The sequence below is a fragment of the Caretta caretta genome, chromosome 2, assembly GCF_965140235.1.
Source record: "Caretta caretta isolate rCarCar2 chromosome 2, rCarCar1.hap1, whole genome shotgun sequence".
NCBI classification, from domain to species: Eukaryota; Metazoa; Chordata; order Testudines; family Cheloniidae; genus Caretta; species Caretta caretta.
In genome coordinates, this window is record NC_134207.1 from 59600581 (window position 1) to 59612850 (window position 12270).

At 46.3% G+C, this 12270-nt stretch overlaps 1 protein-coding gene across 1 annotated transcript; it reads left to right on the forward strand.

Moving 5' to 3' along the window:
* The first annotated feature begins 431 nt into the window (after positions 1–431).
* Positions 432–10798, forward strand: PRDM14 (PR/SET domain 14). Its single transcript, XM_048837239.2, has 7 exons — positions 432–1011; positions 1323–1379; positions 1474–1631; positions 1960–2230; positions 4349–4551; positions 7311–7412; positions 10571–10798. Exons 1-7 carry the CDS (start codon positions 432–434, stop codon positions 10796–10798), a joined length of 1599 nt encoding a protein of 532 aa, XP_048693196.2.
* The last annotated feature ends 1472 nt before the right edge of the window (positions 10799–12270 follow it).

The following is a 12270-nucleotide window of genomic DNA, read 5'->3' on the forward strand; positions in this document are numbered from 1 at the left end:
CCTGTCCCGTCTCCTCTGCCCCACCTGGCTCACTGCGGGCTGTTGGACAGGTAGATTTAACAGAAGCCCCTCCCCAGCGCCAGCCAGGGCGCCCCATGGGGTAGTTTCCCGGCTGGCTGGCCGGCCTAGGGCCTGCGGGGAGCGGCGCCCAGGCAGGGGCAGAGAAGCACCTAGATCAGCTGGCTCCCCTGCTGTGCGGGTCCTGGTGCGCGCCGGACCGGGCTGCGGGCGCTGGGTATTTCCCTTGCTCCGCAGACGGGGCGCCCGAGCAGCAGCCACGTGCCCCCCAAACCCCCGTGGAGGAAGGAGCCGGAGGCCCCAGTTATGAAGTGGCCTCTTCTTTCCCCCTAGGCCGGGCCGCTCCTTGTAACGAGGTGTCTCCCCTTCCCACCAGGTGCCCTCCTCTCGCCGGCGGCTCCGCGGGCCCAGCCATGGCCCTGCTACTAGCCGGGGATCCTGCCTCCAAAGACCAGGCTTACGCGGGAGAGACCCTCAGGACCAGCCCGGGGGACATCGCCGCCTATTACCCGCCTCTGCTGCCCCCCGCCCAGTACCTGGAGGCCCTGGGGCGCCCTCCCGACCTCTTCCACCCGCTCAAGTCCCTGGGAAGGCTGCTGGCCACCTCCCCGCCTCTGGCCCCCTTCGGCTTCGCCACGATCCCGGCCTTCCTGACCCGGCCCTCGGCCCTGCAGGGCGAGCCGCTCTACAGCACCCCGCCCCTCGGCAGCAAGCGGCCGGCCCCGGCCCCCTGGCCCTCCTCCGGGCAGGCATCGCCCCGCAGCAGCCGGGCCCCGCCAGCGGGCCCCCCGGAACTGCCCAGCCAGCCGGGCGAGCTCTTCCCCGGCCCCGCCAGGAAGGGCCGAGCGGCGGCCGCGAGCCGGCCCAGCGCCCAGGCGGAGCCATGCCGCCCCTACGGCTTCAGCCAGGAGGATCTGCGCGCCGTGCTGTACGGGGCTGTGCGGGGCGCTCCGCACGCCGCCTCGGGGCTGCGGGTCCCCGCTGCCAGCCCGGGTAAGGCAGCCGCCCGGCGCGGTGTCGGGTACCCCGGGGGAGCGCATCCCATTGGCCCCTGCCTCGGTTTGCCGGGTCCAGCCCCCGCAGGCTGCTCGGCGCTTTGCGTGGACCCCAGCCCAAGGAAGGTGAACGCCTCTTGGGAGCCCGGCCCGGCCGGCGGGGTCACCGCTCCCCGGGTGGTGCCCGGCCCTGCAAACGCCGCATCTCAGCGCTCAGCCGGGCCGGGCTCCCCATCGCTGCTGCCCCGTGCAGTGTGTGTACAAAGGGCTCGCCTGGGCTCACCAGCGGGGTTCCTGTTCTGTTCGCAGGAGATGCCGAGTCTCACGCTCCGCTGCTGGACAGAGAGTCCCTCCAGTTACCCGAAGGTAGGTGAGATCCCAGGGCTCAGGTGCATTGGGACGCGCTCGGCCTATCCCCTGATTAGATGGTCTGTATTTCTGGTTTCCTCTCGCCCTCCAGGTTTGTCCGTGTTGCAGACGCTTCACGGGGAACTTCTGCAGTTGGGGGTGTTCTGCAACCACCTCATCCCCAGGGGCGTCCGCTTCGGCCCTTTCCAGGGCAAAGTGGTCAACACCAGCGAGATCAAGATTTACGATGACAATTCCTTGATGTGGGAGGTAGATGGGCTCACCCCTGGGACATCACACTGGCTCGGTCGTTGCGTCGAAAGAAGGCTCTTTGTCTCCTTGCTACACGGGGTGGTGGTTTGGTCCTCAGCACGTGCAGAAACATATGGAAAGAAAATAATCAAAGCCCCGCTATAACCTTTCCACTGACTTGAATGAGGCCTCCCAAAGAGCAACGACATGTTTCATGGCCCACATATAGGCTTTATACATGCAGGGATCGGTGTCAATTGTGTACAAACGGGTTACACAGGGGAAGGTTTCTAACACCCAAAGTGCTAGGAAACCTGACTGGTTTCTTTCCCCATGTTTTATCCAGATTTTCGAAGATGGTCGCTTGAGCCATTTTATAGATGGGAAAGGAGCCTCCGGAAACTGGATGTCCTTAGTAAACTGTGCCAGGTTCCCAGAGGAGCAGAATTTGACAGCTATTCAGTGCCAAGGCCACATATTTTATGAAAGCTGCAAAGAAATCTTACCCAACCAGGAGCTGCTGGTGTGGTATGGAGACTGTTATCTGCAGTTCCTGGGCATCCCCATCAGTTTGAAAGGGGCGGCAGAAGGAAAGGGACCCCAGCAACAACCCGAAGGTCAGTGCCTGCACAGAGCCCTGTGGAAAGGGTTGTTATCATCGGCCTGTGGACCTGTACATTCTTTGTCAAAGTCAGTGATTATTTCGTTGTGATTATAATCACACAGCTGATTGTGTTCTGAATGTTTCATTTCGCTTTTGCTTAGAACAAAACCATTTAAAGTGAGTTGCAAACCATTGCAGATTCCATTTGTGTAAGAATCTCTATGCCTATTTCCAGTTATTTTACATGCATTTCAATCTCCGGTAAAAAGAAAAGGAGTACTTGTGGCACCTTAGAGATAAATTGGTTAGTCTCTAAGGTGCCACAAGTACTCCTTTTCTTTTTGCGAATACAGACTAACACGGCTGTTACTCTGAAATCTCCGGTAAATAAATTAAGCCCTTTCCAACCTTTTCAGGGGGTGACAAGTTCTGCGTCCAATTCTCTACAGGGCAGAAACTTTCTACACGATTTAGTTTAAATAGCACCATTAGATTAAAGACAATTAAAAGTCAAGGAAAAGGATCCATCCTTCCACTCCTTCACTTATTTGTTGAGATCTTAAAATCCCGAGACAGAAATTCCCTGGAGGGGCTGAGAAGGCTGAATATTTATGACCAGGGTAGCTACCGGCTCTGCGCAAAACTGCTCTGTGTGAAGTTTGCAACCGACTCAGATCGCAAAACAGGGATACAAAACCAACAGCCAGCTCCCCAGACTTCACGCCGTTTACTTCGGGGTTGCAGTCTTCGTTTTAATTTGCTCTCGGAATTTGTATTGTGAACAAAAGATGTAATTTAGCACATAAAATTTCTACAAATGGTGATTTCTGCCCGCAGAGAACTTGGAAACTAAGTAACTCCTGGTTGGGGAATACGGTCCCGTTCTTAATCGATTTAAAATCAGTGGCAAAATTCCCCCATTGGCTATAATCGGCCTGAATCAGAAAGGAAACCAGAAATACAGACGATATTTGCCTGCTTTAAACATTCTGGCTCGCTTGCCCACACACGTTATTACCGTTGTGATCTTAAGTTGTAATTTTCACATTCACTTTTTTCCTGAAGGGGGCAGACAGTTTGGAGTCCCAAATCCTTCACAGTAATCAGATGGTGCCGGGAAAGATGTGGTGTCAGAAAAGAAGCTGTCTTGTAGGGAAGACAGGATTCCAAAGCGAATAAATAAAAGAGATCAGTTTTAGGTAGCAACACTGTATTCTATAGAAAAAATGTTGCATTCATATATATACATATGTCAGAATGATACTGTATGAATGTATCAGGGAGACAGAATCACTGAAGAATGGTCCAGCTGACCGCAGCAAGAACAAAAGGAAGTGATTCTGTGGACCTCTGAGTATCTAGTTAAGGTTGTTTAACCCTGACAGTTGATTCCATTTTAAGGCTTGACTCAAGAATACTATTTTGGATTTGTAACCAGGGGAGGAATTGATACTGAAGTACTTTTGTCATAGGGAGGAAACCAAGGAAATTTTTAAGATCTGTTTAAAAGACAGTTGAAACTTTGAGTCTGAAAACAAAACCACACACTTGTGTAGTACATAATTTACATTACTTTAAAAACTTCAAGCAACATATGCAAAGTGATTTTTAAGTGGCAAATGAAACACACATTGCCAATATCAATATTAGTAAGTATATAACCAAACCGATTTATCATGGGTGGGGGGCTGCTTTATGTTGCAAGAGTTCAAGTTTGCTTGGTCAGATATTAATGTGCAGTAGTTGTTTTACTTGGGGTGTGCATTCGGACAAGGAATGGAGATCTCCGTTTAGGGGTGAAAGCCTGACCCCATTGGAGTCAATGGCAAACGCCCAGTGGTTTCAGTGGGGCCAGGATTTCACTCAAGAAATATTTGTCTGCGACACACTCTTGTAAATATGGTAAAATGTAAGACCACAAAAAGGAAATTCACGAAGGTGCTTAGCAGACTTCAATCTAGTTTGTAAACTCCATTGTATTTTTCTAATTATGTTGTAATTCTTGTTTAAAATTATTGTAATTCTAAAAAGCTACAATTGGGTTCCAGCTCTGAAAGACAATGACATTTGAAACTGACAGCTATTTACCTCGAAGTGTTTAAGTGATGGCACTTAACCTTGTGTTGCACAGAATCTGGCGAGAGTTACAAATGCGAGAGATGTGGAAAGGTATTTGCCTACAAATACTACAGAGACAAACATTTGAAATACACTCGCTGCGTAGATCAAGGAGACAGAAAATATCCTTGCCATCTTTGCAACCGATCGTTTGAAAAGAGAGACAGACTGAGGATCCATATTCTTCATGTCCATGAGAAACACAGACCTCACAAGGTAAGGATTGCATCTGTTTTGTTTTGTTGTGTTTTGTTCCCCTCTCCAAGTTTTCATCTCATACTCTGAGTGATGGTTCCTGTATGAAATCTAGGAGCAAAACCAAGGAATTGTGGTAGACCCTCCATCCCAAATGACAGTTGTAAATTACAATCCCCCTGGGATGCTTAAATGCTGACATTTAAAGAACATGTACACCTTGAAAGCATATCACCTGCTGGTACAATTCATACCACACCATGAAAGTACCTGCAGCTTTCCACGGGGCTCCCATTACAATGTGAACTCACCCAATGCCCGGTTTGAAATGGTTTGAAATGGACACGATCTGAAAGCGAAGTCAATGTCTTCCCAGTAAGACAAGCGGGAGGTGCATTTGGAGAGGACGAGACAAGGAAAATTCTGAACGGTGATTTTAGGTACCATGGCATGGAGATTTATTGATGAGTATAAAACATTTCACACTGTTAACATATAGAGCCCATGACGGTCAGAGTCTGAGGAAAGATGGGACAAGGCTGGCTTTGAATAGCATCCATCCTGTTATGGGAAGACGGGGGGGGGGGAGGTTTCGTTGTATTTAATTTATAACCACGTATCCCTTTAAGGGTTACCAGGTTGTAAGCTGTTTTGCTGCATTTCTCTCTGAATTCCCAGCTCTGTTCCTCTAAAACCGCCCCTCTTGAGCAGAAGGGAGTTAAAAGTTTGATCTGGCACGGGCAGCTCTGAATCAAAACAATCTAGCAAGGCGGGTGCCGCTGGCTAGCCCGGGAGGGAGGAGGCTGCAGCCACAGCGAGAACTCCTGCAGCTCCGAAAGCCACAGGACAATGTTAACAGGAGTTCAGGGGTTTCTTTCTCTATGAGGCTGAGAGTTTTTCCCTTGCTGATTATATTTGTCCCAGTCAGCAAAGTCTGAGGGCTCAGGTTAGCGAGAGTGTCCGGCAGTTCACTTTCATTCCTACATTATCCTAAACCGTCATGGTGTAGTGGTTGTCTGAACTGTTGTCATGGGATATATCATAAGGTTAATTATTTGTCTGTTTGGAGGCTGCGAGCAAGCAGCATGGAGGATTGCAGAGATGATCCTATCAGAAAACGGTCCATCCTCCTTTAGGAGGACGATAGCACCTATCTGTATCAACTCAGACAATTACACTTCCTGACTCAGGGGCTTCCCACGATTGCTACGTGTTTGTATCCCATGAGACTCTAGCTGGAGCTTTGGGACTCTGCTTTCTCCTCATTTTAGCTAGATACTTTAAACAGGAAGGTGGCAACGGTTTAAATCTAAATATCTAGAATATTCTGTTATGGGAGCAAATCTGTGTTGTGATATTTGGCTAGTCTCCACCAAATACCCTTCTGTAGCCATAGGCTTCTCTCAGATGCATTGGCAATGTAAAAACAAGGAATTTTCATAACTGCTCGATCAGGATAACCTTCCGAATTTTGATGTGACACAACAGAATGATGTGTAATATTTCAACAACATCTCACTTTCATATGAGCTGAAACATCATCCTGACTATTTTATAGTTCCTCCTGAAATAAAGTGAACTTCCAGTGAAGTTTGTTCTAGCTAGATCAACAATATTTCAATGTAATAACAGTAATAGTATCACACTGATTTAGAAATAGGGATAAGAGATTTAGATTAAAATATGAGTTTATTAAATAAGAGTTTTGGAATGTTGTGTCATATGGTTTTCTTTCTTTCTTTCTTTTGTATGCAATTCACATAAAATGTCTAAACAGAAATGTCTTTCTTTCTGTTTAGACATTTAATGTGAATTGCATACAGAAGAAAAATATTGCAAGCCAAAATCAGCAGAAGGAAAAATCCATTGTGCATAGACTTTACATTCAGTTAAGTCAGAGAATGTTTTTAATGCAAAATGAGACCATATATGGTTTAAAATTTCTAATTTATTTTTAAAAATTACTCTGGTCATCACCAATCCTGGCTGAGTTTATTTAATATTATGGATGAGAATTTCACTCAGGCAAATCATAACTGAAAATTACAATTCATGTTGAAGTCCATGCCAGTTTTTCAGTACACTTCAATAAGCTTTGAACACAGGCAGCTACAGAAGATGCCCCACATTATTCAGATTATTACTTATTTTGTTAAAAGGAAGGCAGTGATCTTTCAGTTTACCTATGTGGGTGGGAATTCTGAAGACTGAATGCTCTTAGGATTGAGCCTTGGATAGTATAATGAAATTTATGAACACTTTTTTTAAAATATAAAAATAGTGTTTTTTCAAAAATGAAAAATTAAAAATATATTTTTTATTTCGTTGTGGTTTCCTTTAATGATAATATTTATTACCCCATTACCATTATTGAAATGGTGGCAGAAAAATTTTCACTTACCAAAAACACAGGTTTTGGCAAACAAGAAATGTCTATAATATTTTTGATTAAAATTTAATTTTAAAAAAATTGACCATTTTTGGAAAAATGTAAAATGGGTCAATTTTTAACCCCACAAAGTGGAAACAACTTGGAAATTGCCTATGCTTTTACATTTGTTTTTGACCAGCTCTAATAAATATACATTAAAATGTTTTGCCACTTATGAGTTAAACTGATTATATTTGTTAGATTTATAAGTGTGTGTGTGTATATATATATGTGTGTGTGTGTGTATACACACACACACCTCTCTATCATTTTCACCAGTTATTGGCTTGTACTCTGACAGGAAATTCTTAGCTCTTGTGTGTCTGTGTTAACTTTGTTTTCCCTCTAGTGCTCAGTATGTGGGAAGAGTTTTTCTCAGTCCTCCAGCCTGAACAAACACATGAGGGTGCACTCCGGAGAGCGGCCCTACAAATGTGTGTACTGTAACAAGGTAAAGGAAAATCAAATCCTCTTAAGAGCTTGCTTTCTCCCATAGCTTACCTGTAGATTTTCAATACTGCACAGTGTGACCGGGTGCTTTTCTTTGTAGTTCTTTTTAATTATGTTTTCTATGTCAGGTACTATGAGCCTCTTTTTTATAGGTTTTTCAAACTACCCAAAGAAATGAATCCACAAATTGGCTAAAATTATGACTTTGTTTACTTAATGAGAACTGCATTTAAAAAAGAAAGTGGAATGGTGTGGGAAGGATGGTCCTCTGGCTCGGGCCTCTTGAGAATGGGTTCAGTTCCCACTTCATCTACCTTGTGCCTCAGTTCTCCATCTGCAAAATGGTGTTAGTAATAGATCTTACCTCACAGGGGGAGGTATGAGGATGAAATCTATCAATGCTTGCGAGGGGCTGAGATACTATGGTGGATATCTAGATAGAAACATATGGTTTGAACCACTTCATGGGTCCTTATTGGCTCCCCTTCAGCATCAAGTAGTCCTTGAGCTTATTAGCACTACTTGATGAGTAAGATGCTCTTGGTCTGCTTCATGGGCCTGATCCTGCAACTCCAATTCATATGAATAATACCTACATTGAAGTCAGTAGGGCTATATGTGAGTAACAATTACTCACATGATTTAAGTTTTGTATGAGGCATCTGTACACAGGCAGTTCTTTGAAAGAGCCAGTTAGAAAACATATGATGCATAGCTTTGTTTAAAAACCTCAGCTTCTAATACTGCTCCCGCTAATAATCTAACCACTTCCTTCCATGCCTTCCATGGCATCTCCCACCAATACAGTGCTGTCCACACCAGTGCTTCTGTCAGTGTAACTTACGTCACTCATGGTGTGTTTTTTTCTCACCCCTGAGCAATATAAGTTACACCGACAAAAGTGGTAGTGTAGACATAGCCCTAGTCTGATCTGCCAACAAGAGACTCCCTGGGACTCCTTTTGGGACTGCCAGAGCTCAGTGCTGAAAGAAGTCCAACGCTACACAGAAGGATCTATTCTCTCACTCTGGTAGAAGCCCTGCCACCTGTACTCATGACCAGCAAACTGAGGATGAAATTTCACTTCACACAACAGGTTGGGGTGCCAATGTCTGGGAGAGCAAAACACAGACAAAAGGAGTTTTGTAGCAGCGGGAGACAGTCAGACCTCTGCACCTGTTGGCAACAATTTGTATACAAAAGTAACTTCTCATTAAAAGCATATCAAGTATTTCAGCTGAGACTTCTGCATTGACTGTAAACCACTGACAGGACAGACTGTCCCCGCGCATCCTGAGTCTTAGCAATGTTCATGTAACAGCTACCTTTCAACGCAGACCCAGTTCTGCACAGATCACTAGTTCTCATATTGTAGGATGCAGTTCTTCCATGGAGCTACCGGTAGATTTCTGAGGCGGTGCAAGTCTCTCTTTGTAATTCTCTACCATTCCAGAACATTAGTTGCTCCTCCTAAACACTCATAATTTCTCTTGCCTCCCCTAACCTACTACTACTGCTCCAAAGTAACCTTGCTTTTTCTGGCTCAGCCGGTGCAGCTGCAGCCTTCATAGAATCATAGAATATCAGGGTTGGAAGGGACCTCAGGAGGTCATCTAGTCCAACCCCCTGCTCAAAGCAGGACCAACACCAACTAAATCATCCCAGCTAGGGCTTTGTCAAGCCGGGGCTTAAAAACCGCTAAGGGGATGGAGATTCCACAGCCTCCCTAGGTAACCCATTCCAGTGCTTCACCACCCTCCTAGTGAAACAGTGTTTCCTAATATCCAACCTAGACCTCCACTGCTGCAGACGAGGAAAGTGAGGCGTGGAGAAATTCAGTAACTTGCTCAAGGTGACAGTTGAAGCCTATGGCAGAGACTGAGGCAGAATTGAGGTTACCTGACACCCAGTCCTGTTCCTTTACAACAAGACCCTTCCTCCTTTCTCTTTATAATATATACCCCCAAGTTCCTTTGCACTCTGAGTATCAAATCAAATGATCTAGAGGTGCAGCTCTGCTTGGAAAGCAATGGCTGTTGGTGGTTAGGTGAAGAAGGGATTTGTGGGTAATGCAGCTACACCGATTTATAGCACCTGAGGAGATAGCCAAGATTTTTCTTGTGGGTGGGTGAAAGGGTAGTTATTTGTTATGTTCAATTGATTCTGCTGGTCTGTTAGAAGTGCTCCCCCGCTGTCAGTTGCTTGTCCACATGCCCTGTTTGGATGCGTGAGGCACTATTTGCTGTATGTTAAGGAGGACAACTAAGATCTCATTCGAGCAGAAAACAGCAGTGTTGCCTTTTCCCACCAACCTCCATGAAGAATAGTGGTCGGGTGGGACAATGTGTAAATATGCTGAAGGCATGTTCCGTGAGTACGGAGAGAGAGCAGGGTTGGGAGCTGTTTCCTTCAAGGAAAGGAGTAAGGAATGTTGGGTGGTGGAGAAGGAACAAAATTAATTTGCCTAAGAAAAAAAAGAGAAAAATGAGCCCCCTTCGTTCTAGTCTGCTGAATTCCGACCCTGGATATGTGAGTACCAAAAAGGCAGCGTTAGTTGTGGTAACACAATCATTTCTTTCCTTTTATGAATTTAAATGATTCCCTTTACAGAAATACAAACTAGATTTCTTTTCTGTGGGTTACGTTCTTGAAAACAAATACTGGAACAAGAGAACTGGGGTAAAAACCCCCAGTGTCTAATAAACACACAGCTAATTAAAGACATTATTGACCTGACCCAGCCTCCTTTGACACATGGAAAATACATGCTGGTGTCTTCCGGTCAGAAATGTTTTCATTGTAACTGGTGAGCCGGATTTTCCTCCCACACAAGCGTAAGGAGTCCACTGACTTTTGGTGGCATTAGCTCTGACGTATGCTCACTGGGGTAGGGGACATGGGAATCAGCCCCTGAGAGTCCTGCTTCTATGGCTTCATTTCTGAATGAGCAGAATAATCTAAGGGCTGTTCCAGCAATGGAGATTCTGTTGCCCTTCTGATGGGGAACAGATTGACTGATGCTTCAGTATAATGCTAACCTTCCTATGTATGTCTTCAGTGCTGGGCGGGGGTGGAGCCTTTAGGAGATTGTTTTCTAGACAATTGTCTAACCGCTTTTAAACTCTTTTCTCCCCCCCTCCATGCCGACCTCCTCGTCAGGCATTCACAGCCTCCAGCATCCTGCGCACTCACATCCGCCAGCACTCGGGAGAGAAGCCCTTCAAGTGTAGACACTGCGGCAAAGCCTTTGCCTCCCATGCGGCTCACGACAGCCACGTGCGGCGCACACACAGCAAGGACAAAGGCTGCACTTGTGCTGTGTGTGGCAAGAACTTCCTGGAGCAGGAGGAATTCCGATTCCATATGAAGTTCCACGCTGCTCTTTAGCCAGCAGTCCTGCGTTTGGAGCTGCATGTAGCTGTGTTTGGTGTGTATGTTTCAGAAGATGAAATTCATCCTTGTGCTGGAGACGAGCCCGGGGCCTAGGCATCATTCACATCCCCTCATGGATGGCTTGAGTGGTGCCTTGGCCTTGTGCTGGGACCCCCACAGGGGTGCATGTCACCTCAGATAAATGTCTCTTACGTGAGTGTCACCATGAATGTTTTTGTGCTTCCAATGTGATGTCTCCATGGAGTGTCCAGAATGATGTGCAGAAACTCCTTTGGCTGTGTTGTTATGAGGTGCATTTTGTAAAACAGTGTAGTCCATGTTTACTTTTGGGGCTCCACCCCAGTGCTGAAGCTTATTTTCCCCTATTAGCTGGTTATTATTTTATGAAGTGTATAGTTCCGGCCATTTTAATACACATTTAAGGCACAAGTCTATTTTTGTGAATGAATGTGAGCTGGCTGTGATGTGTATTGCATGTTCAAGTAGGGCATGTGTTTCTGGCCATTTAGTTCCATATCCAGTGGCATATTGGCTGAGAAAAACACTGGGGACATCCTGTTGGGGCTAGACCATTCCATGTAGGGGCAGAGTGGAGCCCACATACCCCAGTGGGAGCAGTAGGATGCAATCTGCTTCAGGAAGGTAGAGCCCAAACATGTAAAGGGTGCGTGCTTGGTACGAAATAGTTGTGGGTTAGAGCACTGTGGCCACCCAACCCTGCAGGCTGGGGATGGAGCTATGGTTCTGCCTCCTTTCCATCTCAGGGGAGTAGAGTGGAAGCAGGCCCCTAGCTTCCCAGATTATGGGGGCTGCAATTCTGTTGGCTCTTCTATGAGTCAGTCATATAACTAGGAAAAGGCTGCATACAGCCTCTGCTTTGTGCAGCCAGGTAGGGCATGTCTACACAGCAACTAGACACCCACAGGCCGACTCCTGGGGGGCTGTTTCATTGCTGTGTAGAGTTTTGGTCTTGGGTTGGAGCCCGAGCTCTGGGAACCTCTCATCTTGCAGAGCCTTGAAGTCTAACCAGCAATGGAACAGGCCTGCAGCCCGACCCCTGCAAGCTTGAGTCATCTGGCACAGGCCAGCTGCGACTTTTTCTTTGCGGTGTAGATATACCCAGAAGGGCCAGGCACAGTCTGGCTGCAGTTCTTTTATGTGAGTACTTTTCCCTTGTCTGTATGGCATAGAAATGTTCAAGTGCATCAGACCATGTCAAGGCAGGTAGCATCTGTGAAAGTCTTTACCTCTCGTGCTGTTCTGTATAGGGATCACTTGGATCCTGACACTGAAATCTGTATCCTTTTATACTTTCTCATAATGCTTACTGCATTATTATTATGGTGCTGCTATTGGGTGCTTGGTTTTGTTTTTTTAGTGTAATTCAGGTAAAACAGAGTTTATAAAAACCCAATTCTGCTACTTTAGCAGAGTCCCCATCTCCATTATGGCAACGGGCATATTGG

What these genes read in the sequence shown, in the direction of transcription:
- PRDM14 (XM_048837239.2), top strand. Translation starts at nt 432, where the DNA reads ATGGCCCTGCTACTAGCCGGGGATCCTGCCTCCAAAGACCAGGCTTAC. An exon ending in GTCCCTCCAGTTACCCGAAG is followed by an intron (nt 1,380 to 1,473) that starts GTAGGTGAGATC and finishes CTCGCCCTCCAG; the next exon opens with GTTTGTCCGTGTTGCAGACG. An exon ending in ACAATTCCTTGATGTGGGAG is followed by an intron (nt 1,632 to 1,959) that starts GTAGATGGGCTC and finishes TGTTTTATCCAG; the next exon opens with ATTTTCGAAGATGGTCGCTT.